General features: G+C 37.0%; 2 protein-coding genes across 2 annotated transcripts; one reads left to right on the forward strand and one right to left on the reverse strand.

Annotated features, from left to right (window-relative positions):
* Positions 1-43: 43 nt before the first annotated feature.
* LOC141787970 (cilia- and flagella-associated protein 70-like) lies at positions 44-17,603 on the forward strand. The gene is made up of 26 exons (XM_074666737.1): positions 44-179; positions 2,002-2,188; positions 2,324-2,419; positions 2,539-2,597; positions 4,603-4,788; positions 4,904-5,086; positions 5,186-5,280; positions 5,414-5,504; positions 6,764-6,901; positions 7,147-7,299; positions 7,384-7,476; positions 7,546-7,637; positions 7,731-7,791; positions 7,884-8,063; positions 8,219-8,350; positions 10,490-10,627; positions 10,816-10,949; positions 11,036-11,151; positions 11,290-11,496; positions 11,686-11,828; positions 13,228-13,380; positions 13,466-13,627; positions 13,924-14,013; positions 15,039-15,140; positions 15,272-15,319; positions 16,959-17,603. Exons 1-26 carry the CDS (start codon positions 108-110, stop codon positions 17,097-17,099), a joined length of 3,252 nt encoding a protein of 1,083 aa, XP_074522838.1. The 5' UTR covers positions 44-107; the 3' UTR covers positions 17,100-17,603.
* A 32-nt stretch (positions 17,604-17,635) lies between these two features.
* LOC141787973 (transmembrane protein 138-like) lies at positions 17,636-22,234 on the reverse strand. Its single transcript, XM_074666739.1, has 4 exons — positions 21,702-22,234; positions 19,973-20,144; positions 19,786-19,861; positions 17,636-17,756 (listed from the first exon to the last, which is right to left on the reverse strand). The coding sequence occupies exons 2-4, from the start codon at positions 20,141-20,143 to the stop codon at positions 17,644-17,646; spliced, it is 360 nt and encodes a 119-aa protein (XP_074522840.1). The 5' UTR covers position 20,144; positions 21,702-22,234; the 3' UTR covers positions 17,636-17,643.
* Positions 22,235-27,550: the final 5,316 nt, after the last annotated feature.

The following is a 27,550-nucleotide window of genomic DNA, read 5'->3' on the forward strand; positions in this document are numbered from 1 at the left end:
TGGATACAACTGAGCACACCTCCAACAAAGAAGTAGCAACGGTCCTAAACTGTCACACAGTTCGTCGGTTTAGCTCAATTTATGCTACTTTATTATTTCTCCTCACTATGGAGCCGCCTGAAAACGAAGGAGGAACAGACTTGACGATAACAATAACTGTTATCCGTGGAAATAATCCGGTAAACTCTTTTAACTCCACCTACAGCAAAATCAAAGAGTTTATGCTAACATTGCTAATGAAACATTGTCTGGTTAACCGAAAGCAAACGAGTGCTAACTGAACATTAGAGCAACGTACAGCTAGCACAGGAGTCTGTAACCTTTACTTTCAAAAGAGCCGTTTTTCCTCAGCTCACCTGGATGAAAGTCATTCGGGAGCCACAAAATCTACTTTATCTTCACATTAAGACAAAGAAAAAGTGTATAATCAGGTGAATAATTATCTAAACGAGAAATTTTGGTGTTTATAAATCTGTACATGTGATTTCTTAGTTTTTTTTTTTTATTTTTATTCATTTATTTATTTAATTTATCTTTTAATAAATTTGCAAATTAAAGAAAAAAAACAAATTTGTAGTGTCATAGATTTGATACATTTTGCAAAATTTGGTAATTGAAAAAAAAATCTAAAATTTGCAAGATAAATAATGAATTTCAAAAATGTGCAAAATTTCAAAGAAATTGATGAAATGTCTTAAATTTGCAAAAAAATAAATAAAAAATAACTAAAAAAAAACGCAATTTGCTTTATTTCCAAAAATTATAAAAACTTTCTAAAATTGCAAAAAAAAAAGGGATTTATATAAAAAAAATCAAAAATTTGCAAAATCTTTTTAAAATGTGGAATTCTTTTTCTTAATTTGCAAAATTGTCATAAATTGAAATGCTTGTGTGGCCTTTCATTTTTTTTAACCATAATTTAATACATTTAAAGAAATCACAGGTATAAAATATACGTTATAACAATATACATAATGGAAGGACCTTGTACATGAAATGTATGAAATGGAAAAAATAAAATAAAATCAGAAAGCAGCTTTCTGTTTTGGGAAAAGATGGGAGAAATACACAATTAATAAAACTTGAACTGATTCACTGGTAAAAAAAAAAAAAAAAGTAATTAATGAGGATTTAATATTTCATTCCTTCCATTTCATGAAATCTACTTAGTATTTCTTTTCACTTCCCTCCTAATACTTCCTGTACAAACAAAATGTATACATGAACACCTTTTATTCCTGTAATTTCATTTATATTAAGCATATAAATTAACCCCTTGGACTCTGTTTATACTAATCATAATAACTATCATTAATTCACATAAAGAGGAGTGTAAGCAGCAGACCAAAGAATGTATATTTGAATTCAATTTAATTGTTGTCATATATTAGTATTAGGGATGGGCAAGTATCGGTGTCAGGTACCAGAGCAATACTAGCATTATTTAATGTATCAGCACTCATGAAGGCTGCCAATACCAGCAGCCAATGCTCAAAGCAAAAAGATTTGAGTAGTAAGTCCTCCTCGCCACTAGTTGGTGCTACATCGATGAGGTTTGACACCACAGCAAATGTGCATCAGGTCCTTTTCAGACAACATGAATGAACCAGGGAGAGTTAAGGATTAAACAATTTTATTTTGCTCTTCAGTTTGTTTTAAAAAAATTACGCAAACTTTGACAGTTGTAAGTTTTATTTTGCACTTTTGTTAATTTGTTAAGAAATATCATAAACTCAGAGAGAGTTAAATGGGTTTTATTTTGGACTTAATGTCAAAGTGACTGAGCTGCCTTTGTTCAAAATGATCTAATACTGTTAATTGAAATTTTATACGTGAAAAGTACATGTGGTATTGGTACCGTTTTTTTCCTTTGTATTGGTTGTGATAAATTAATTTCCTTTTCTGTATTGATTCTTATTTGTTTGACTAACCTTATCTCAAAATCTGGAAAATGGAAAAAAAAAAAAGATCCAACTTGTGCTCTTTTTTTGTGTCTTCCAGCACGGGAAAAAGGAAGACACCTTTCTGAGTTTTCTGAAGGTTGAAGTGGACGGGAACGTCCTGGGCCAGTCAGACCAGAAACATTTCAGCCCAGCGGAGGAGCGAGTGGACTACGACTTCACCTGCAGTTTCCACTGCCTCAGCGACGTTCGAGTGCTCAGTGACATTATCCAGAAACCAGTCGTTGGTGAGTCACGTGAACAAATCTTCTTCTGAAGAGACTCTGTTCGTTTTAGTCTGTCTCTTCTTCAAACTGTTCAGTGGATTGGTGTCAGGTGTCTGTGTTTTCAAAGCTCTGGTTTTAATGGTTTTGTGTGAACAGTCACAGTCACAGAGGTCCTGCCTGAAGACAAGAAAAGTAAAGTAAAGACAACAGTGCTGGGCCAAGCTGTGGTGGATCTGCTGCCACTGTTACAAGGTACAGCTGCCTGAGTTAACAAAACAACCAACTGTTTTAAAACCCTTATAAAAACTTTACTGGTGTGTATCCTGTTAAGTTGCTCCATGGGGAGGAGTTGACTTTCTTTTTGTCCGTAGGTCAGTCCCGCTTCTCCTGCACAGTCCCATTAAATCCATTGACCAGCTCCACTGCCAAGGTGAGAAGTGTGAAGAGGAAGAAGTAATAAGATTAAGTCATTTCCTCTGGCTCCTGTAGTTTCACCTCAGTGAGAGTGGGTCAGACCTTACATAGATGGCAGTTGTTTCTTCCAGAGTTTTCCATCAGTGCATGTTTTACAGTCACAGAGCAGCCAGAGTGAGGAAGCAGCAGGTAGTGCCAAACTAAAGTGGGCAGCCAGCCTGTTAAAGTCCAGGAGCAAGGTAAATCCATCTGAACCACCCAGACAGGAACTGTTACATGGTCGATTAAAATCAGTCTGTGAGCCATGTGAGCTGGGAAACGTTAACTGCCGTATTAAGACATTATTCTGGTTTTAAGTAACTTTTCTCTTGTTCCATCAGCAGATTTTTTACTTGTTACATGAATCTCAGACCTCATTTTTGTCTTGAAATGACTTGAAATCACATTTTCTTGACCTTTCAGGTAAATGTGGCTTATGTTAAGTCTAAAAAGACATTTTCTACTGAAAATAAGACAAAAACACTTGATTAGATTTCAGTTTTTGCAATGTGACATGTTGGAGTTGATAAAACGGAGGATGCATGCACAACTTGGGTGCAGAAGCGCTGTGGAGTATAACAGTTTGTTAGCCCACATGGAGGAGTTAACCACCAAAAAAACACATTTTCTACCTGACGGATAGTAAATGGCTCCCAGGTGTGAGTGGACAGATATTAGGTGAAAAGATGTTTTTAGAGGAGAAATCCAGCGTGTAACCAGAGAGGAGTTTAAACACACAACACTTACCAGACTGTGACAGACCAGGAAGTAAACATGGGTCAATAAATCAGAAACCCTCCCAGAACAAAGGGGTTCACAGACTGCTGAGTCTGAGACCAGGTTCATGATAAAAGAACCAGAAACTACGTCCAGGGCATCCCAACTTTTTCATTAAATACGCTAAGTCAAATCTGAATTTTGAGTATGATCAGTTAATGTTGCTTGTTTGTAGTCAAACCTGGTTACCTGAGGTTGGATAAAGACGACACATTTAATTATACCTGCAGACGTTGCTCCAGAGTCTGCGCAGTGGAGACTGTGAGGGATTCTGGGAGAATCTGAGTGGAGCTGGGTGACAAAAATAATAATTATTTTTTTTCTTTGGAGAGTCTAATCACTTCCTGACTCTACCTCCAGACATATTTTACAATCCCTGAAAAAAATACATGAGAACGTCAGCTGTCAATCATTGTTAAACGTTACGTAAAACCTTGTTTTTAACCTCTTATAACTGATGAAAACTAAACTTTTCAGAAAAAAGAGGACTTGGATACAAGGCAGTCAAATGATATCTTCAAATCACCACAACAATCAGACGTGAGAAACATTTCTACCAGGTGTAATAATTTTTTAAAGTTTGACCACAGCCCATCTGGAATGACTGGGGAGATGGATTTTTTGACCTATACTGCAGCCAGCCACCAGGGGGAGCAGTTTTTGTGGAGACCTTTCTTCAAGCCGAGCAAGCAGACATCCATTTTTTTTTTTTTTTTTTTTTTTTAACAGTCTTTGGTTAATCACTGATACCTTCAGCTGAGAGTCACCAGATCGCATGGTCGCTATTAAATCCGAAACACCGGTTGCTTCATGATAGTTAAAACTTGACAGACATTGCTTCTGTTGTATAGTATCGTTTCTAAAAACTAAACACAGAACAACCGCACATTTTGATGCTGATAACAGGTTGAATTTAGAGCTTAAAAAATGATAACTCATCTGAATGAATGGAGCTAAACGGTTCTGCGGTTAAAATGTGTGCGCATCTTTATGATGACATCTCATTACTGTCGCTCTCAACATTAGAAATACTGTTCTGTCATTAACCCAAACATATGATCCCAAACCAGAAAGAGGAAACTTTGAATTTCACTCTTTAAAATACTCTTATTGTGTCTGAAAAAGGCTTTATGATTGAAACTCTTGATCAGATTGACTCGTTAAAATCAAACTTTAATGTCTGTTTAACCATCCCCCCTCTCTAGCTGACAACCCTAGATGTTTGTGTCGGCGTGTCGGAGCCGGTGCTGTCTCAAGCAGAGCTCACAGCGTCCAACCTGCTGAAGTTCACCGTGGAGACGGCCTACTCTGTCCCTGAAGCCTGGATGCTGCAGACCGGCCCAGTCCCATGCACACACATCGCTGCTGTGGAGCTCCCGCTGACGGCCCAGGTTGGTGTCACACGTGTCACGCTCATGCTGCACGTCCAGAAGCCTCTTTATGATTTTCTATTCAGATCAACTTCAATACGATTTTTAAGACCGTGCTGTTTTTCTGACTTTCCAGAAAAACCAGGTGCTGATGTTCTCTGAGGGGCAGCTGAAGGAAGGAGGTCTGAGGGAAGAGCAGAGGAGACAGAAGAAGAGGCCCCATCGTGCCCTGCTGGCCCCAAATAACCACTTCCTGCCAGGCGTCTTTATCCAGGAAGGACCTGTAGAAAACGAGGACGGAGAGCTGACTGGTTCAGAGGTACTGTCACCGAAAAACTTCTGTCTGCTGCCGGTCGTCAACTCAGAAAGTGCCAGAAAGTATGATCTAATGATGAAGTTAAATGTGACGTGTCTTCAGGATGTAGAGTTTCGGGATGAGGCAGAGCTCTTGACGAACAGAGTCAGCTGGGACACAGAGATTCACTGCTTCCTGGATGCTGGAGGGACGACCAGGTCGATTTCACAGCTCATTTCTCCTCTTCACTAATAACCCTGCTGTCTCAAAGATAAACAAATTAAACATTAGGATTTAAGCTTGGAGAGATGCATTTAAAGCTGCTGGATTTATTGTTGACTGTGGTTTCAGGCTGCGGCAGAGGATCACTGAGTGCAGACTGTGGCCTGTGGAGATCATGAGGTCTTTGGTTCCCCTGGAAAAACTGGCAGAAACTTCACAGGTAAAACACCTCAGTTATCTGATGATTGGTTTAGACCAAGGGTCTCCAACCTGTGGCTCTTTGACTCCTTGCAGTGGCTCCTTGTAGCTTTAAAAACTATTATTTTAAGTCTGTGTGGATGGATTCATGTAACTGCCAAACTACTATATATACTATATACACGCTTGATATGTGGCAAGAGGTAAGCAAGCAACAAAAAATGCTGGGTTGAGCAATATTATCATTACATGTTATCAGATTGAAGTATGCTGCCTAAAATTAGAATTTTTTAAGTGTTGCAAATTTTTAATTTCTTTTAATTTTGATGGCCAAATGACCAAATTTGGAAAATTACAGTTTTTTTATTGGTTTGCAAATTTACAAATTTTTGACTAATTTTCAGTATTTTTTTATTAAGATTTTTTGCAATTGTGTGCACATTTTTTCATTTTTTTTAAAAAATTATTTTTGCAAATTTTTAAATTTCAATAAAGTTTACATATTTTTAAAATTTCAATTATTTTTTAATTTTTGGAATTTCAAAAATTTGCAGATTTGGCAAATCTTTTAAAAAAAATTGTTAAAAAGATTTTAAAATTTTAATATTTTTTTCAAATTTCTGAATTTCATTTATATTATCTTTTTAAGTGTTGCAAATTTTCAAGTTCTTTAAATTTTTTGAACATTAACCAAATTTTGAAAATTATAGTTTTTTTATTGGTTTGCAAATCTACAAATTTTTGACAAATTTTCAGAACCCTTTTTTTAAGATCTTTTTTTTTTGCAGTTTTGTGCACATTTAAAAAAATTTTTTTTTTTGTAAAAATAAAATGCAACTTTTTGAAATTTCATAAATCGGGCAAATTCTTGAAATTACTTACTTACTAACTTTACACTAGATATTGACTATGAATTGAATTTTACTGACTCTATAGTCTTCATTATGAAGGTAAGGTAGATTTTGTGGCTCCTGAATGACTTTAATCCAGGTGAGCTGGGTCTTAACAGCTCGTGAGTGAGCAAAGGTTGCTGACCCCTCATTTAGAAATATCACAAACACACATCCCTGCTGTATTGACTCTTTGTAAGAAAAACAGATTTAGGGTGCACAGACACAGTCTTTGCAGGAAAATTTAAACACACAGACATATTACTGATATGACTGTGTGTGTGTGTGTGTGTGTGTGTGTGTGTGTGTGTGTGTGTGTGTGTGTGTGTGTGTGTGTGTGTGTGTGTGTGTGTGTTTGTGTGTGTGTGTGTGTGTGTGTGTGTGTGTGTAGCCAGGTGAGGAGAACCCAGAGATCCCTTTTCATGGCGTGGCGTTTGTGGACATGGGGCGGCTGCTGTATCCAGGAGTTCAACGCATCAGAGGAGCGTACAGGATTCATCCGTTCTCCAAAGCTGAGCTGCAGAACAAGGTCCCACAAAAATCATCCAACTTATTTATTTCCTATTTCTTCATTTTTCTTTATTTTCTTTATGTGTTTTTATCCAACTTTGAAATAAAATGCTGTGTCTTTTGTAGAGACACTTTTAAGTTCATCAGTAATGGGATCTGTCCTCCTTAGCTCCTCTGTGTGATTCTTAAAAAAATGCTTTTGCTTCAAAGTATCAGCTGTATTAAAGTGTTAAAATCAGTTTGCCTGTCCCCGTGTGTTTGAAGGCCAGGAGAGGTGTCAGCGTGTTGAAGGAGCAGGTCAAGGCTGCAGCCATTCAGGCCAGAGCTCGTGCCAGCTCATCCGCAAGCTCCCACAGAGGGAAGGCGGGGAGGAACGTAGACGGAGGCAACAAAGGAGCAAAGGAGCACGCCAAGAAGGTCAGCGTGGTCACGATGCACGTCATCAGTTTCACACAGACGACAGACAACGATTCCTACCTGTTTTATCTGTTTCTATTTTAGCAGTTACCCAGAAACCCGAGCAGGATGAATGAAGCGGTCGGCGAGGCTCACAGCCCAACGGAAACTGAGCCGCCGGTCAATCTGGAAGGCAATGTGAGCTTCAGCCTCGAGTAAACTTTAAATGATGCTGCATGCTGCTACACAATGTTTTTATGTTTACAGATGTATTTGGAGGCCAGGACGTATATCATCATCGAGGTGGCCTTAGAGAAACCGTTGGTACCAAAAACATCCCCCGCAGAGCTGGCAAGAAGGTAACGAGAAATATTACTAAATCATCTTTTTGTGAAATGAAGACTGGCTGGTTTTTGCAGTGAGGATGTGTGTGTTTCTCTGTTTCCCTGCAGGGTGAAGGCGCTGATTCCTCCCAGACCTCTGTCTCCAGCCGGACCGAGCAGAGCAGAGCGGGTACAGCTCATGGTTTTATTTACACAGCGAAGATAAAAAAGAAAGAGGAGTGACTTCCTCCCTGACTCTCTCGTGTCTGTGTGCTCCTGCAGGCTGTCTCAGGTTTCCACAGACAGGTCAACAACGTGGTGAGCCATGTTTCTGACCAGTACGCTGAACTGTTTGGAGCAGCGCCGCCTCCAGACGCCTGTAGCCGCCAGCAGATGATGGTCCAGCTGATGGGATCGCTCAACGTCTCTGGCAGATACTTTGCCTTCAAGGAGCAGATGAAGGTCAGAAAAAATGGACACGTCTCTCGCGGGAGGATGAAACTTTCATGAAACAATTTTTAGAAAGATTTCAGCGCCTCAGGTTTTTATGGATGTGGTGTTGGCTGTCCTGTCTCTGTCTGACCACGTAACAGTGTGCGTTTGTTTCTGCTGTTCAGCCTGCGGTGGTGAGGATCGTACGTGACAAGATGCAGCGCACGGAGCCGTTCTCTGACCCGCAGGAGCTCCGAGCCTTTGTGAGCAAGCTCTACGTCTACCTGGTGGATGAGATGAAGACCGCTCTGAGCAAGGTAACACACACACACACACACACACACACATAAACACACACTTTTTTTCAGAGTGTTCCAAGTTAACAATATATACTAGTGCTGTCAGGCGATTAAAAAAAAATAATCTAATTAATTACAAGATTTGTAATTAATTAATCTAATTAATCGCATTTTAATCTCATATCTACTTAAGGTCCCAAAATAAAGCATTTAAATTCTAGGACATTAAAAAATTGTAGTGCATGACTGATCAAATGAATACGTGAAAAAGAGAAGAGAGCGGTGCGCTCTTTGGACGAGAGCTCAGCATGGATATGAGGAGAAGATGTGAGATGACAGAGATATAACGAGACGCTGCAAGTCAGAAAAGTTCAGGCAGCTCACGCTCCAACTCAGGATGTGTCGCCGTAGTTCAGAGAGAAAGAGCGGCGCCATCGTGAGAAAAGACGACGGAGATCATGGAGACGATCAAAGGATGGAGCGCCCGAGATGAATACGATCAAAAAAGTTTGATATTTCTGTTTTTTGGATCAGAAAAGATTAAAGTCTTTCAGGAGCCACAAAATCTGCTTTATCTACACCATAAAAAATATAAAGTGTATAAAATGCTATACATAGTTAAATATCTAAATAAATATCCAAAGCAGAAGTTTTTTGTGGTCATTAAATTTTACATACGAAGTCTTGTTTTTTTAATTTTACTAAAAATATTTGCAAATGTTAAAAAATGAAGAAAAAGTTGTAATGTCATAGATTTCATAAATTTATGAAATTGAATAAGTTTTTAACATTTTTAACAATTTGGTATTTTATAATTGTGCGTAATTTAGAAGAACAAAAAAAAAAAGTTTCGGATTTTTTTTTTTCTCTGTCCAGTGTTTTGTTTGTTTGTTTGTCTGTTGAGTTTTGTTTTTGCTGAGGATTTACCTTAGTTATGAAGTTGAACTGGTGTATAACTTGTACAAAAATCTTTCTTGTTTGTGTCTGTACCCCTATACTTGTATTTTATGGGGAAGTATAATTGTACTCTTCTGCTGTAATGCCAAGGTTATTTAGATCAACATAATTCAGGTTTATCCTGTTTACAATCTTAAAAATGCAAAATAAAAAGTATTAAAAAAAATAAATAGATAAAAGTGCGCACAAATTTGCAAAAATTCTTGAAATTTTGAAATTTTGCAAAAAAAAAAAAAAAAATTAAGTTCAAAAATTGTAAGTCTCCAAAATTAAATTTTGATGAATTGGCGAAAAAAATTCCAACAAATAAAAAAAAAAAAAGTCAAAATCTTCAAAAAATATTTTCCAGCTTTGATAAAATGTCAAAAAATGAGATTTTTTTTTCTCAATTGAAAAAATGAAATTCAAAAAATTGCAAAAGGTAAAATAATGAAAAAAAAAAGAAAGCTTTATTGGGAGATGTGATTCATATTCAGTGCAACTAAATGTTAATGCATAATTTTATTTAGTGTCAGTGTCTTTAATCATCAAAACCCTCTGTAAAAAAAAATAAAAATTCTGTATTTCAATAATATTTATTTGAAGCTACTAGAAGCCACTGCAAAGGAGTCAAAGGGCCCCATGAGGCTCCAGAGCCACAGGTTGAAGACCATTGGTTTGGACAAAGCAGCAGTGCTTTTTTTCCCTTTCCCTCGTCTCTCCCTTAATAAAGTCTTGATAAGACCCCGAAGCATTTCTAATGAACAATGAATAATGTATAAAAATGCTGACATAGGTACAAAAAAATAAATTAAATCAAATCAATTAATTTATCAAAAAAAAACAGATAAATTGAAAAAAATAATTAAGTTAACACCTTTATCATAACAATAGATACTTGTTCTCACATTAACAAACATATAAATAAATATTCATACCATTTAACATTTACACCTTGAAAAAAAAAAAAAAAGGGAGTTACAATTGTATAAAACATAATTCAACAAAAAAACAATATTTATAAAATAATAGTCGGGTGTATCATAGTAAGAATTAAGACCCTGAAAAAGCTGTTTAAAACTAAAAATATATAAAAAATAAAATAAAATAAAATAACAAGTAGATAAATAAATTGGTCATATGAGTCGGAGAGTAAGGGAAGGAAGTGTCAAACACACACTTTCGTTCTGTGCGTCGCTCTAACATTTCATTTCTTTCCAGGTTTATTCAGACGAGGTTGATGATGAGGATGATGAAGCCCAGGATGAGAGCCAGTTGACTTCCCTTCAGCTCAGACGTTTTGCCAGAGAGGCTCAGCTTACCGGGGATTATCAGCAGGCTGCTCACTACTACCAAGAGGTACAGTTACATACCTCTCCTCAAACCTTTGCTCTTTACTCAGAGTAAATCGGAGGAAGTTTGATGAAAACTTTTCCAAACTCCACACAGATTCTGGTCTGAAAACTATCCCTGACCCTCTGTGTCTGTAAACATGTTTCACTTTAAAGTGATTCACAGACTTGTTACTGATTTTTGTTACCTCTCAGTTAGTGGTCAGACATCCTCACGAAGCTGCTCACAAGTTTGACTGGGGGAGGCTTTTTATGCAGACGGGAGACTTCATGAAGGCTAAAGAGTGTTTCCATGATGCCGTCTCCGTCCTGCAGTCACACCAGCCCAGGTGAGAAACGCTCCAGGTGAACTAAAACAAACCAAATGACCAGGACAGGTCTGGACCTCAGAGTCTGTCTTCTCCTCAACCTCCAGCCTCATGATGTGCGGGGTGTTAGCAGCGATGTTGGAGAAATACGAAGAAGCCCAAACCTTCCTCCAGCGAGCCACCAGCGTGGAGCCTGGAGGTGTCGTGGCCTGGACGCTGCTGGGTGAGAAACTTCTGCCTGATTCTGCCCAAACAACCACAGTCAGACAAACACATGTCCACTCTGAACGAGCTGAGGAAGGTGAGATGCATGCTGGGTAATCGTAAAGTCTCATTTAACATCTCTGAGTCTGCCGTCCAGGTTTGATTCATGAAAGCCAGGACAAACCCATCCAGGCTGAGTGGGCGTTTCTGGAGGCTCGAAAGCTGCTGAGGGCGAATGAAGCAAAGACGGGAACACACGGCGAGGAGGAGGAGGAGGAGGACAGAAAGGGAAAAGAGAAGAACGAGAAACTGAAGGACAAGACGGAAGAAGGAGAGGTGACCAAGTCCATGGATGCTGAGCAAGGTGGGAATGCTCTGTTTTCATGCTCTGTGTGTCTTTCTGTAACTGGAACAAGAACAACCACAGGCAGACCTGGATAATCCCTTTATATGTTGTCTGCTCGGTAACACTCAGCGCACTGAAGTCAGTGTCAAATTGGGAACCTCGGTGCGTCCAGCGGTACCTGACAATTTCACGGTCGTGTTTCCTCAGACCCAGGACGTGGGAACCAGACCTCAGAGGCGCCAGGACAGCCTCCAGCCCCGAGCGTCACACCCAGAGCAGCTCGAGCAAAACTCTCCTCCTCGATTTACACAGAGACCGTTCACTTCCTGCTGCACAACTTTGCCCTGCAGGTGAAACACACTCAGGCTTTGCCAGCTGGACACATAATACAGGGGTCTGCAACTTTAACTTTCATAAGAGCCATTTTCCCTCAGCTTACCTTGCTTGAAAACATTCTGGAGACACAAAATCTACTTTATCTTCACAATGAAAACTATAAAGATGGATGGTATAGAACTCAACTCATAGTTAAAATCTATTAAATAATTTTGAAACAAGAAGTTTTTTTGAATTATAGAATTTGATCACGTGAAGTCTTGTTTTGATTTTTAAAATATGTGCAAAAAAAAAAAAAAACTACAAATTTTAAAATTTAAAAATTGCTTACATTTAAAAAAAGTTCACAAATTTTTTTAATTCCAAAAATTAAAAACAAATTAAATTTCAAAACCTTAACATTTCAAAATATTTCAAAAAGAAAGTTTAAATAAGAAAATTTAAATTTCTTATATGTGCAAAAAAACAAAAAAACAAGTAATGTAATTTTAAAATTAGTTAAAGTTTTAAAAATTCATGAAATTTTGGGAATTCCAAAAATTAAAAGCAAATGAATTTAAAAAAAAAACTTAACAATACAAAAAATTGCAAAAAGAAAATTTAAATTTCTAAAATGTGCAAAAAAAAAAAAAAAAAAAATCTACAAGTAATGAAAATTTAAAATTGCTTTAATTTAAAAAAAATCACAAAATTTTGAAATTCCAAAAATTAAAAACAAATGAAATTTAAAAAATCTTAACATTACAAATTTTTTTTTTAAAAAATGTAAACTTCTAAAATGTGCAGAAAATAATAAAAAAAAATCAGATATAATGCATTTTTTTAAAAAATGTAAAATTTTTAATGAATACTTACATTTGATAACTTACATGATCTGGCTCAACTCATCATTTTTTGTTGTTTGCTAATGTCTTTTCACATATCGAACATGTATAATAATCTGGTACGTTGTCAGTTAAATGAATCCATCCACACAGAATTAAAATCAGTATTTTCTTCCAGATTAGTCTTTTTGTAGATGTAGTTATCTTCCCAGGGCTGTAAAACTTGAGGTTAGCCACAGGTGCATGGAAAGTTGGTGGGCTGTTGATGTTGTAGGAGGTGAAGTAGAGCGGTGGCAGGCTTTATGACAGATGGGATGAAGATTTAGTTCAACTAAATGTTAACACAGGATTTTATTTAGTGTCAGTGTCTTTAATGATTAATACCCTCTGTGAGAAAAAAATGAAAAATATCTCAATCATAATTTTAAAGCTACAAGGAGCCACTGCAAAGGAGTCAAAGAGCCACAGGTTGCAGACCCGTGTCTTATACAATCTAAAACAGTAAAGAGTCACCTACAGTGGGTGAATGTAAAGTCTTTAATCAGCAGCCTCTGTGTGTGTCTTTGTTTGTTTGTTTGTTTGTTGTCAGATGGCAGAGCGAGCTCTGTCCCAGGAGCTCCTGTGTGCAGAAGGAGGCCGCTCCTTCTCGTATCTTCTTCATGTCGCCCAGTGGCAGCTGCTCAGGGCTGATTACTGCAGTGCCACAGCCAGCCTGAGGGAGGCACTGTCTCACAGAGAACAGGTACTCCTGGCTCCTGCTGGTATTGCTCTGTACTGCTCTGCCAATGGTTGATGGTCCCTTTGGTTGTTGTTTTCCCCGTCAACAGGATGCAGAGGCCTGGGCTCTGATTGGCCACTGTCACTACCTGCAGGGGGCGTCTGCTGAAGCCATGGAGAGCTACGAGCGAAGCCTGAGCCGCTGTGAGCAGCTGCTGGACTCCCACCTGGTGCTCCTGCGCCTGGGGTCCATCTACCTGCAGCAGGGGCAGGTCAGAGACTGAGCAGCTGTCTCATCTGTCAGACAGTTTCATGAGCAGTTCATGAGTCAGTGAGGGAGGATTGTCTGCTTCACGAATACACCGACTGTAATTATTCACCTCCACCCCACGGGTGGGGCTCACATGTGACTCTAGAGACTGAAATATTTCACGTCTCATCTGTCAGAGTACAGAGTAGGAAACCAGATTATATCAGAGATTAAGCTCAAAGTGAGATTATGAATTAACTCATATCAATCAAACTACACAGTGGCTAAATGTGTCTTTGTTTTGTTTTCGTCTTTCAGTTTGAGAAAGCCAGAGTTGTTTACTTACAGGCCTGTGAGCAGTCTGCATCCTGCCTGACCTGGCTGGGTCTGGGCACCACCTGTTACCGGGTAAAACTCCACCTCCACCTGTTCACCACAGCTCTGAGGCAGCCGTGTTACATGGCTCAGATTTTTCACATTACATGGTTTGACCAGGGCTCTGCAAGCTTTTCTCTCATAAATAAGAGACACTTTACCTCAGCTCACCTGGATTAAAGACATTCAGGAGCCACAAAATCTACTTTATCTTAACAATAATAACTACAAAGTGTAAAAAATTCTTTACAAAGTAAAATCCAGTCAATAATTATCAAAACTAAGAGTTATTTTGGAATTTCTAGATTGTAAGTGTTGTCTTGGTTTTTCTTTTTCTTTTTTTTTGATAAATAAAAAAACGAAATTCGCAAGAATTTCAAATTGCAATTTTTTTTAAATATAAAAAATGCAAAAAAAATTCCAAAAGTCAGAAGTTTGGAAAAAATTTTTTTATAATTTTGAAAAAATTTCTAAATTTTTTAAAGAATACTTTAATTTAATGACGGATGACTAATAATATCACTCAATTCATCATTTTTTTGTTGTTTGTTGTTTTCCCACATATCAAGCATGTACATTAAACCAGCATGTTGTCCGTAAAATAAATCCATCCACACAGAATTAAAAAAAACTGAAATTTCACAAAGTTTGAAATTTTTTTAATTTTGAAAATTGTTAAAAAAAAATGCAAAAATGTCAAAAAATTTGAAATTTTAAAAATAGTTACAATTCAATAAAAAATGATATCCAAAATAAATAAATTGATTAATAAAAAAAAATGCAAAATTTTTAAATGATTCTGAAACTTCAAAAATTTGAATTATATTTTAAATAAATAGAAATCAGTGGCAGGCTTTTATTTTTTCAGAGCTACAAGGAGCCACTGCAAAGGGGCCAAAGAGCCGCAGGTTGTAGGCCCCAGGTAAAGATGTTTGATCGTTTTTTCTCTCTGACTCTTTTCTGGTGTTATACAGACAGTTTTAGGGATATTGACATTTTTTATCTTCACTTTGGAAAAAGTCAGCTCTGGTTTTATTCGTCCATGTTTCTCCCTGTAGCTGGAGGAGCTAAGCGTTGCCGAGGAAGCTTTGAGCGAGGCCAACCGTCTGAACAACCAGAACCCAGAGGTGTGGGCCTACCTGTCTCTGCTCAGCCTGAGGGTGAGTGATGATCACTCTCTGTAACACACAGGCCCCTGGACTGAGATCAAGTCTAACACGGTATCACTTCTGGACTTTGTTTCCAGGGACACGAGAACATAAATAACTTTGTGATGAACTCTTTGTTTCAGGCTGGAAGACCAGAGAAGGCAGAGCTGTGTCAAAAATATGCCACGAGGGTGAGAAAACCTTTTTCTGTGTCTGTCAGAGAGGTTCAAGAATCAGGCGGGTTAAAGGTCTGGAGGGTCTGAACTAATTGCTACAAACATAATCTATCATTTGTTTACAATAAGTATGAACAAGAAAGGGAACTGTTCCTGCAGAAAACAGAGTTTTTTTTCTTTTTACATGAAGAACTTTCAAAAAACATCAATATTGGTGCTTTTCCTTTTGTTTTATTGTTCTAAAAAGGGGTTCTTTAAAGGGTGCTGAAAACATGGGTATTAGAAGATCCTCACCCTCAAATATTGAAATGTTCACCAATGTGTCAAATAGTTTTTAATGCAGATGTATCTAGAATGGCTTTTTCAATTCATTAGTCCGCCAGAGTATTAACTACCTACTTACCCTGAGTTCAGTCAATTTTTCTTTGCAAATTTAAGAAATCTCTTTTTTTTTAACTTTTCCACAATAGTTAAAATGTCAAAATTCATGCAATTTCTTGAACACTTCAAAATGTATTGAAATTTTTTCTATTTTTTTTAGATTTCAATTTTTTGCATTTTTTTTTTTTTTTTTTTTTAACTTTTGCAAACTTGTTAATTTTCACAATTACTGCAAATTCTTTAAGACTTCCAGTTTTTTTTTTTCATTTTATTAGATTTCATTTTTTTGTAATTTTTGCAAAATTTTGAAATCTTTAAATCTTTTGAAACTTTTGCAAACTTGTAGAAATCTACAAAAAGACTAAACTGGAGGAAAATACAGATTTTAATTCTGTGTGGATGGACACAGAATTAACTGACAAAACTAAGTGGATACAAGTCCCTGCTGTACTTTGAGATGTTGTGCACAATGGTTCGGCTGTCTGTGCTCCACATGGCACGGATCAGCTGTCTGTGTTCTGCATGGCACTGACTAGTTGTCTGTACTTCACATGGCACGAACCAGCTGTCTGTGCACCACATGGCATGAACCAGCAGTCTGTGCTCCATATGAAACAGACCAGCTGTCTGTGTTCCACATGGCACACACCAGCTGTCTGTGCTCCACATGGCACCGACGGGCAGTCTGTGTTCCACATGGCAGGGGCCAGCTGTCTGTGCTCCACATGGCACACACTAGCTGTCTGTGCTCCACATGGCACCAACCGGCTGTCTGTGTTCCGCATGGCACGGACCAGCTGTCTGTGTTCTGCATGGCACGCACCAACTTTTTGTGTTCCACATGGCATTGACCATGTAACTAATGGTTTTAACACTCTGTTTCGTTAACAAATGAGACATGTCGATGCTTTGTTGGCCAATTTTATAATGAAGGGTAGAAAAGACTTACAGAGGTATGTTGTTTTTTTTTGGTACATGCAATGAGGCACAGACAGTCAGTCCATGCCATGTGGAGCACAGACAGCCTGTGCCACCTGTAACCTGCAACATTTCAAGGTAAAGCAGGGACTCGTATCCACGGTGTTCCCTCCTCACTCTCGGTTACACAGATGGATGGTTCACAGATGGTTCACGATATAACCCTTTATGTCACGTTCTCCTTTGAGGACCAGCTGTAGTAATGTAAGGGTGTAGATTTCTCATCTGAAAGTTAAAAAAAAAATTGTTTCATTCTTCGACTTACTGAAATGTGCCTCTTTTCTTTGCCTCAAAGTTTCACCTGCAGAACGAATCACTCTCCAAAGAGTTCAGGGACCTGAAGGAAAAGCTCCGCTTCAGTCACCTGGAGCCGTGCTTCGCAGCGAGCGCTGAGGCAGGGATTCAAACCGTGCATCCAAACATGTTTCCAACATGAGAATGTAAAAAGTTCAACTGAACAACATTTAAGAGACATTTTATTGTGTTAAACGCATCGATATGATTAAACTCAGCCAGCTCAGATAATTCAGCGGCTGAGCCGACACAAAGGGAATCCTCTTTCAGCTGCAACGTTACATCAAACTCAAAGCAATGTTTATATTTTCATCTGTATATAAAACAACATGTCTGTATTTAAAAAATCACACCAATAAAAGACAAAGACGTGTGGTGAGTGGAGTGTTCGTCTCCTCCCTGTGAACTCTGAGACGGGCCTGATGAGACTTTCTGGCCCAGTTGCTGAGAAGCGTCTCACCACTTTTGGCACAGTCCACCCTGCTCTGGAATGGAGTTTCATGTCACGTAGTAAATAAATGTATGACTGCAGCTGCTGTTGTGATCTAAAATGAATTTCACGTTCGTTAACCTCGAGGAGACACTTCACTGAACTTTTCACTCACTGAGCTTCAGCATTTTAACTCTCCGTCTGAAGGTTTTCAAGTTCCAGTTTCTGTGGCACCGTGTGCGGGGGTGCCGTGAGATCACTGTCGGGCCCGGACAAAGACTTCTCGCAGCCACGGCGAGTCCTCGTAGAGCCGCGGGTCGCCAAGATACTCTGAGGTCCTCTTGTAGAAGTAGTAATACAGCACAGAGCCTGTGAGAGAGGAACATGTGGATTACTGACACAAAACATAGAAAACAAAGCTCACTGATCAGTCTCAGATAAATCATGAATGCTCTTTTATAACAAAACTTACTGTGAAAATTCAAGAGCTTTCTTTCATAGTGTGACCAACTCTAGAAAACTCCTGGACTTACTTTCTTAGTATAAATCCAGACGCATATTTTTCCATCTTAAACCTCTCATGATTCAGATTAGTTGTTTGAAGAACTATAAAATTTAAACAGTTTATTTTGGGGCCATGTTATTTATGTTTAGATCAACAGTCTTCAACCTGTGGCTCTGGAGCCTCAAGTGGCCCTTTGACTCCTTTGCAGTGGCTCCTTGTAGTTTTAAGCAAAATATTATTGAAATAAAGAAGTTTAATTTTATTAACATTTGTCAATAAAGCCTGCCGACGCTCTACTTCAACTCTGCAAATTTGCCAAGGTTTTTAAAATTTCTTTTTTTTTTCTAAAATTTTTTAAAAACCTTGGAAAATTTAAGAAATCTCAATTTTTTTAAAACTTTTCCACAATAGTTAAAATGTCAAAATTTGTGCAAATCCTTGAACACTCCAAAATTTATTGAAATTTTTGCAATTTTTTTTTAATTTCATTTTTTTTGCAAATTTTCAAAATCTCAATTTTTTAAAAACTTGTTCACACTTGTTGAAATCTCACAATTTATGCAAATTCTTTAAGACTTTCAGTTTTTAGTTTTATTATTATTTTGCTAGATTTCATTTTTTTTTTTTTTTTGCAATTTTTGCAATTCTTTTTAAAAATCTTGAAATCTTTTGAAACTTTTGCAAACTTGTAGAAATGTACAAAAAGACTGATCTGGAAGAAAATACAGATTTTAATTCTGTGTGGATGGATTCATTTAACAGACAACGTGCTGTATTAATATACATGATTAATATGTGGCAAGACATTAGCAAACAAAAAAATGAAGAAATGAAAACAAGTTTACTTTCAGAAATTTTGAAATTTTTGCAAATTTTAAAAAATATTTAAAAAAATGGAATTTAATAAATTTTTGCACATTTTTGAAATTTCAATTTAAATGTATTAATTTTAATTAATCATAATAATTATTTTTAATATTATTATTATAATTATTTATTTTATTTTTTAATCTAAAAAAAACTAAAAAATTGTGAAAATTTTGCAATTTATTTAAAAACCAAAAAGTAAGATATCACATGTAAAATTTGAATAATCCAAAAAAAACTTCTCATTCAGATAATTTTTCACTAGATTTTAACTATGAATTGAATTTTACGCACTTAACAGTCTTCATTGTGAAGATAAAGTAGATTTTGTGGCTCCTGAATGACTTTAATCCAGCTGAGCTGAGGGAAAAGGTTGCAGACCTCTGGTTCAGTCTAAAAACTATAAATTACATTTATCATCAGAGGGTAAAGCATTGTCTTATTTTCATTACACTCAGGTTGTTTACTTGAAATATTTAAATAAAATGTCTGTGTAAAAATCAGCTGGAAAAACACAAATGGGTGCGGTTAGTTTGACCAGTTAAAGTTGTGTTGAGCAGTAAAGCAGAGCTCATATTTTGAACCACCAAGAATGTGGTAGAAAGCGTTGTGCATGTAGCTGTCTTTATGGTTTTTATATTTCACTGACCATTTGTAAATCATTGGCTTTAAGGGGACTCTGATATGTCTAAAAGTATGTATTCTGAGGAGTGTGTGATGCAACACTGAGCCACACACTGAGCGAGCGTCTGAGTGTGTGTGTGAAGTCACAGACCAAACAAAGATGAAACATGCCCACAGAGTCTCCTCATAGTTATTAAGACACAACCTGCTGAGAGCAACAGAAACTAGACAATGAATCCTTTTATCCTCTTATGAGCGTCTGTGTCAGTGAAAATCACTCCACATTAAAACATGAGCTCAGCGCCTGGAGTCTGCAGACAGAAGGAGGGCAGAGCTCTGAAAACCAACCTGAGCCTCATGGCAGAGACTTTCACAATAAAATAAAAAATTGAATAAGCTCACCAGCTCTCTGGACAACAAACAGCACCTGAAGGCCATCCGTCCAAATAAACCTGTTGGTGTTCAACCAGCGAAGGTTCTGAGGAGACATTTAAAAACAGCATCAACAATAACTTTCAGGAAATCAGTCTGAATTTAGAAATAAATGAAGTAAAATCATTTGAAGCCAGATCTTGGACGCAGCACGTACCATGAGCCAGGAGTGCAGGATGATACTGAAGGTCAGGTAGAGAGCAGAGAGCATTAGCAGAGCTCTAAACCGCTCCAGCAGTATGGCCACCAGGCCGATCTGGAAGACGTAGGTGTTAAACAGCATCAGCAGAATGATGATCAGGTTGAAGAGGATGGAAATGTCCTGCATACTGTGGAAGAAAGCAGAGAGAAATGAAATTACACCTCAAAAAACGGAAACCTTAGCAAGTGTTTTTCTCTTGTTATACGAGAAGAATATAAAATTACTCTCAATATGAGCCACATTCTTCTGATCAGTCCAGAAAAATGTCTTGTTTCAATTTATTTGAAGACAAAATTTAGGTCTGAATTTCTGTAACGAGTGAACCTTTGACTCCTTTGCACAGGCTCCTTGAGGCTTTAAAATATTATTGAAATAAGGATTTTTTTTTTCTTACAAAGGGCATGGATGGTAAAAGACCTGTCACTAAAAAAAATAATAATTAAACATTTTTTTATATATTTTTTTTTTTTTGCAAATTTTTGAAGTTTCAATATTGTTAGACACTAAAACAGACTTTTAAAATTTAAAATTGGGTGCAATTTTTACATTTTAAGGATAAGAAAATGTTTTTTTAAACATTTACAAATTTTTGGAAATGTAAAAAAATTAAACATTTTTATAAAAAATATGTTTTTTATGAATCATTTTTTATTTTTGCTTTTTTGGGGGAAATTTTTAAAATTTCACTATTTTGAAATTATTGCAAGATTTTATTATTATTTTTTTTGCAATTTCAATATTTTGACAAACTTTTAAAATTTCAAATTGGGTGCAATTTTAACAGTTTTAAGATTAAAAAATAGGTTTTTTAATGTTTAGAAATTTTTGAAAAAGTTATGATAAGCTTTTTAAAAAGAAAAATCTGTTTTTTTTTAGTAATCTTTATAAATCTTTTTTTTTTTTTTAAACCCTTACCCTAACCCTTTCACATTTTTTGAAATAATGCAATTTTTTTTATTGCAATTTAAAAATTGACACAATTACAAACTTTTAAAATTTCAAATTGGGTAATTTTTATAGTTTTAGGATTTAGAAAAACATGTGTTTTTTAAAAGTTTGCAAATTTTTGAAAACGTAAAAAATTGCATTTTCAAAAATTTCCGTTTTTTTTTATTTTTTTATTTTTTGCAATTTTTTGACACATTTTCACATATTTATTTTTATTTTTGTAAATTGTTGAATTCTTTGCAAATTATTTTTAAAAAGTAACAAAACAAGACTTCACACATACACTTTCATTTATTCCCCCCCACAAAATCTGTTTTTGATAATTATTCATGTAATTTTGACTTTGTACAGAGTTTTATACGTCCTTTAGTTTTTATAGTGTAGATAAAGTTGATTTTGTGGCTCCAGGATATTTTCAGTCAAGGTGAGCTGAGGTAAAATGGCTCGTGAAAAGTAAAGGTTGCAGACTCCTGTGCCAATGGAAAAAGAACAAATTTGCTTGAATTAAAATAATGTCGTAATACAAGAAACTTCACTTTTTGCAGTGTAAACCTGTGACCAGCTGGAAGAACAGGGTCAGGATCAGGAAGACCACTCGCTCTGTTTTATTTCCCTCCAGCCTCCAGGATGACTCAGTACCAGCTCCTGAAGCTAAAGGCTGTTTTAAGCTCAGAGTCGCCCCCCTGAGGCTGAGCGGGGAAGTTTCCTGCTGAAGACGTGAAAGCCCGTTACTCACATGAACAGAACCAGTTGGACCGCGGGCTCGGCCCTCAGCAGCTCGCTGAAGGAGTTGACGAACAGGTCGAAGGAGAGCAGGCTGAGCTGGATCAGTAACACCAGGGAGTAGTTGCTGGTCTGGAGCGACTCTGGCCCGAAGGCCGGGCGTCCGGCCGGACTGTGGCTCCACGATGGATCCAAGGCTGCGCTGCTCTGAGCCACTCTACATAAAAACACCAGTTCTTACATAACAGTCTGTGACGAGGATCTCTGCTGGGTTATCGAGGTGAGGGGTGATGAAAACACAGTCAGGGCTCCATTCCTTTTCTCTAACTCAGTCCACTTTGCTTGGGAAGAACGGGGACGCCACAGGAGGCAGTTGTTGGGTGAGCGGGCTGGGATCCACAGACGCCAACATGTCACAGCTGGTGGCTCGATGAGCTCCAAACCTACAGGTCAGGCACAGCGGGGCGGCCTATGTCTTCATGAAAGTCCCCAGATCTGACGAGCTGAGGCTGTGGAGGTTTTCCTGAACCTTCATGTCAAAGACGATGAGACATCAGGACAGAAACAGACACAAAAACTCTGTGGAGAGAAAGAGGAGAGAGAAACTTTACTTTCCTGCTGGACTCGATGAAAAACTACCGACAGTTCAGGGCAAATCTGCTCCTGCTGCAGAAATATTCACGAGAGGAATCTGTCCATGTCAGAAAATGTAAACTTTACTTGTTATGCTAATTAAATGTTGAGTATCCATTGATAACCCTTTTCTCAACAGCTCCAGGAATCTCTGACCAATCAGAACCCCCAAAACACCAAAGAGTTAAACGAGGACAGTATGAAGAAGAAGAAGAGGGAGAAGAACCATAAACTTGTATGTAAACTTCTTGTGGGAGGGGCTAAACTTGCGTAAGGTCGTGATGTCAGAGAACACAGGACGGGAGGGGCTGTGCCGGTTTACAAATCGACATCTTACCTGGGTTATCCTGCCTACGGCAATTTTCTAGCAAACTTTTCTTGCTCTATCTGCAGATTTTTTTTTCACTTGTTACAACAATTCAGACCTCATTTTTGTCTTTTAATAACTTGAAATCAGACATTTTTCTGGACTGGTCGGTTGAATGTGGCCATAGACTGTATAAAACATGAACGTAGTCTCGCCGACGTCGCCTGTCTGAAACGGAAAACGAAGCAGATCAGCTATAGCGGCCATATTGGTAGTGGCAAGGGCTTCGCCTACAGCCATAGGGCGCCCATCGGTCACGTGACCCTCAGTTGTTCCTCTTATTGGGGGAGCTCGCGATCTTAAAGGGATAGTTCAGTTTTTTTGAAGTGGGGTTGTATGAGCTCTATGTGACCACTAAGGACATTAGATACAGTAGAAAGTTGTCTCCTCTCCCTCAGTAAGACACAAACTGTAATCGATGGTGACGAGGAAATAGACGCTAACAGGGACAGACGGTACCAAATTCAAAGGCTATTTTCTCTGCCTACAAGAACTAAAATCAAAAAGTAATACCACAGTTTAAGAGTACGATACATAAAATATTTTTTAAGTGCATTAAGTCTTCGGAAATATAAACATTTATCTGGACCTAACTAACTGGTCATGTATCCTTCCGCGCAGCGCTAGTGCGCTCCGTCCCCCCTCCTCCTTCCAGCTGTAGGGAATGTAAACAAGCTATGCTTCGAGCGCTGGTTTTAGCCTTGTGTAAGTTTGATCAAGTATCGTAATTCTTTTGTTTGTACTCTAAGGATTGTGAGGCAGCGTAGGAAATTCAAAATGAGTGACTATGACAGCGACGATGAAGTTTCATTCACTTTGGAACCAAAAGGATACCTGTATGAACCGGAGCACACAGAAGAAGAGCTGCTACAGATGGAAACTGAAAGGAATACAGAGGAGACATCCGCGGAGTGGTCACATAGAGCTCATACAACCCCACTTCAAAAAAACTGAACTGACCCTTTAATATCCTCTGAACGGCCCAGTTAGCAGAAAATTTACCCCCGTACTGTGGGAGCTGGGAGTGAAACTAACGACTCAGACAGGAGATGTTTTTTGAACCAGGCTGTAAATAGGTTAATTTCTGCTTTGAAAACAGCTTTTTTTTGGCTTGGTGTGTCTGTGACTTCCTGTACTTCCAGAGCCAGCCTCAAGCGAACACTGGAGAAACAGCAGATTTTAGCTCTTCAGCCTTGTCTCATAATCTCAGACCGGAGGTTGCTGCTTGAATGTGGTTCATATTTAGTATGATACAACATTTTTTTTCTTTAAATAAGACAAAAACACTTGATTAGATTTCAGTTTTTTGCAGTGTGTGTGGACCAGTTTGGCCTAATGGATTAAGTTGTGCACCCCATGGTGCTGACCCTGGAGCAGGTCAAACCTCTGTCCTCTTTCCTACATGTTACATGTCCCCTCCCACTCTTACACCATTTCCTGCTCCGTCCACTTCCCTGTCCTCTCCAATGAAAGAAATACTCTGAAAAATTGAAATCTTAATCTGAGCCACATTCACCTGACCAGTCCAGAAAATATCTGATTTCAAGTTATTTTAAGACAAAAATGAGGTCTGAATTGCTGTGACAAGTAGAATATACACATATCTGTCAATGGATCAAGAATTTTTTGCACCAAAATTTGGTTGAAACTAGAAAAATGTCTTAAAACAAGTTACATTTCTCTTGTTCCATTGGCAGATTTTTTTGTTTTTACATGTTAAGAACAATTCAGACCTCATTTTTATCTTTAAATAACTTGAAATCAGACATTTTTCTGGGCTGATCAGGTGAATGTGGCTCATATTAAGTCTGAAAAGACATTTTTTTACTGAAAATGAATCAAAAACACTTGATAAGATTCCAGGTTTTTACTGTGTAACTTTGGAAAAATAGCAAATTAGTATAAGATGTTAAGTTTAGTTGATTTTGGTCACGTTAACATAGAATATGCAGGATGACGTGTAAATGAACTAATGTTGAGTTGTTGCTATTTCTGCGTTCAATAACAACAACAACAAAAAGGAAATCACCTTCCTTTAAAGTTATATAAAACAATAAGATAAACACAACTAATTAAATAGTACTCCATAACCATACATAGAGCCTCTGTATATCCAAAATCTCAGCCACGAGTCAGAACATCGGCTGAAAAACCCTGAGAAAAGCTGCTGTTTTCTTTCATAGTGCATTTCTCTGACTCACAAACTCTGAACCGTGAATGTAGAGGAGGCTTAGAGAGTACTCCTGTACCCTTCATGGTCTCGACTGTGAACTCTGTGAACACCAGGCCAGATGGCTTTGACTTGAAGTGTTACATATGTAGACTTACAGCTTGGTCTTACATGACAGCAAACCTGCTAAACCCGAGTTACATATCAGCCTGACATAACCTGGATAAAAGTAAAACGGCATTAGAGGTGTGAAAAAATACCGTTACAGCAGCACATCACGATACTTTGACCTGTGATAACACATCAATATTTTAACTCTTAATACTGATATTTTTGTTAAAATAAAAATTCATACTATATGAAAAACAATACGTCTTCTGACTCCAGAAGACACATGTCCTCCACTGCAGTAGATGGCGCCAAAGAGCTGATCCACTGTATGCTGCCCTTACACTGTATTGTAAATATAATCTCAAAGTATATTCAAAATACTTTATTCCTAGACTTGATGATGTGGGTTTTGTTACCGTAAACATCAATGTAACAGTAATGCATTTGCAAAAATTTCTAAAAAAAATTGTGAAATTTTGATACTTTAGGAAATGTAAAAAAAATGTTATTTAAAAAAAGGGATTAAAAAATGTGTTAAATATAAAAATGCAAAAATAAAAAAATTACATTTAAAACAGTTGAAATTTTTTTTTTAGCAATTTTTAAAATTTAATAAAATGCTAAATTTCAAAAATGTAATATTTTTAACGTGTCAAAATTTTCCTAAAATTTTACAAAACTTCAAAATTTCAAAAATTTCCTTTTTTAAAAAAAAAATCACAATTTTTCAAAAGAATTTAACAATTTTGAAATGAAAAAGTTTGCAAACAGAAAAATATAATAAATAAATAAAGTAGATTGTGCAAAATAAATAAATTTATTTAAAAGAATACCTGAATTTGATACCATACACTGATTAACTCGGCGCTCAACTCATCAGTTTGTTGTTCTTTGCTGATGTCTTGCCACATATCAGTCATGTATTATAATAATAATAATAAACTTCCTTATAAAACATCATAAAAGCAGCCAGTAAAATGAAACAGAAGAGAAGAAGTGAAAGAGGTAAAAGAGAAATGTGAGGAAAAATGCTAAAATATATTTTATAGATATGAAAACTAAGAACCCCACCATTAAAAGAAAGAAAAACATCTGAAAAAATAAAAACATTTATGATGATGCTGTAAACATCAATGTAACAGTAATGCATTTACATAAATTCTAAAAAAAAAAAAAAAAAAATTTTGAAACCTGTATGAAAATGTAAAAAAAAAAAAACAATAATAATGATTTAAAAAAATACTGATACTAAGGATAAATATAAAAAATATAAAAATATAAAAAATTGTATTTAAACAGTTGAAATTTTATTAGCTATTTTAAATTAAAAAAATGCTAAATTTCAAAAATGTAATTTTTTAACATGTCAAAATTTTGCAAAAATTGCACAAAATTTCAAAATTTTCTTAAAAAAAAAATCCAGAAGTTTCCAAAAATATTAACAATTTTGAAATTTAAAAGTTCGCAGACAAAAAAATATAATAGATAAATATAGAATTTTGTGCAAAAATTTACATTTATTTAAAAGAATACTTGAATTTGATACCATACACTGATGAACTCGTCACTCAACTCATCAGTTTGTTGTTGTTTGCTAATGTCTTGCCACATATCAGTCATTAATAACTATAACAATAATAATAAACTTTATTTATAAAGCACTTTTCAAACAAAGTTACAAAGTGCTTTACATCATAAAAATCAAATAAAAATTAAATATAAATAAAGTAAAATCAGCATTTTGTATATTAAGCCAGCATGACTCCCCTGTCAGCCCTTCCTCCCCCTCGTCCTCCTCTTCCTCACGGCTGTCAGTGGAAGTGTTGCTTAAGTCTGGACTTTAAATCTTTTGCTTGTCTTCTTTGGCATGAGCGAGTATCCATCAGGCTCCTTCTCACTGATAGCAGGTGGATCCTCTTATGACCCCAGTATTTATAGCTTGGCACGACCGTGGCAGGTGTGAGGAAGATTAGGCCTGAACCGTAGAGTGTGGACTAGACTGCAGGATGTCTTAGATTCTGGTTTAGCGCCTAAACCTTGGATAAAACTGGACGACTGTTTCCTGATAGAAAATAAAAACTACATGGTGGTGAGGGTGATGGTGATCCCTTTGTCTTTGCTCTAAAGTGACTTTAATTCAGAATAAATCTATTGTTCGGTCTGTGATGTACCACATTTCCTCAGAGCCTGAAGTGACTCCAGCAACCAGCAACCCCAACATTTCCCATGAAGTGTGTGTGTCAGATATCTGTCTCCCTCTGGTAAAAACTGAGTGTCTGGTTAAAAAAAAAAACCTTTGTTATTGTTATGAGCACCCAGCCCTGAGCTCTTGGTGCGCTCCATTTAATCTCCTTAGGAAACTCTGTAACAGCTTGTTGCTGTGGATCATAAACTAAACACACCCTGAATTTTACAGCTCATCATGAATTCTCTCCATCTGCGACAAAAACGACAGAGTCTTATTTACCTGTGGACGCAGGTCGGCGTTGGAGGCTGGATCTGTGTGTGTCTGTCCGAGCGATGTGGGAACTAATGAGTGAACTCAGATTGACAGCTTGTGCCTGTCCCACTGACAGCTTTT

This window comes from Halichoeres trimaculatus, unplaced genomic scaffold (assembly GCF_033239565.1).
Source record: "Halichoeres trimaculatus isolate MK-OKI-2021-1 unplaced genomic scaffold, fHalTri1.1 fHalTri1_scaffold_3, whole genome shotgun sequence".
In the NCBI taxonomy this organism is placed as follows: Eukaryota; Metazoa; Chordata; class Actinopteri; order Labriformes; family Labridae; genus Halichoeres; species Halichoeres trimaculatus.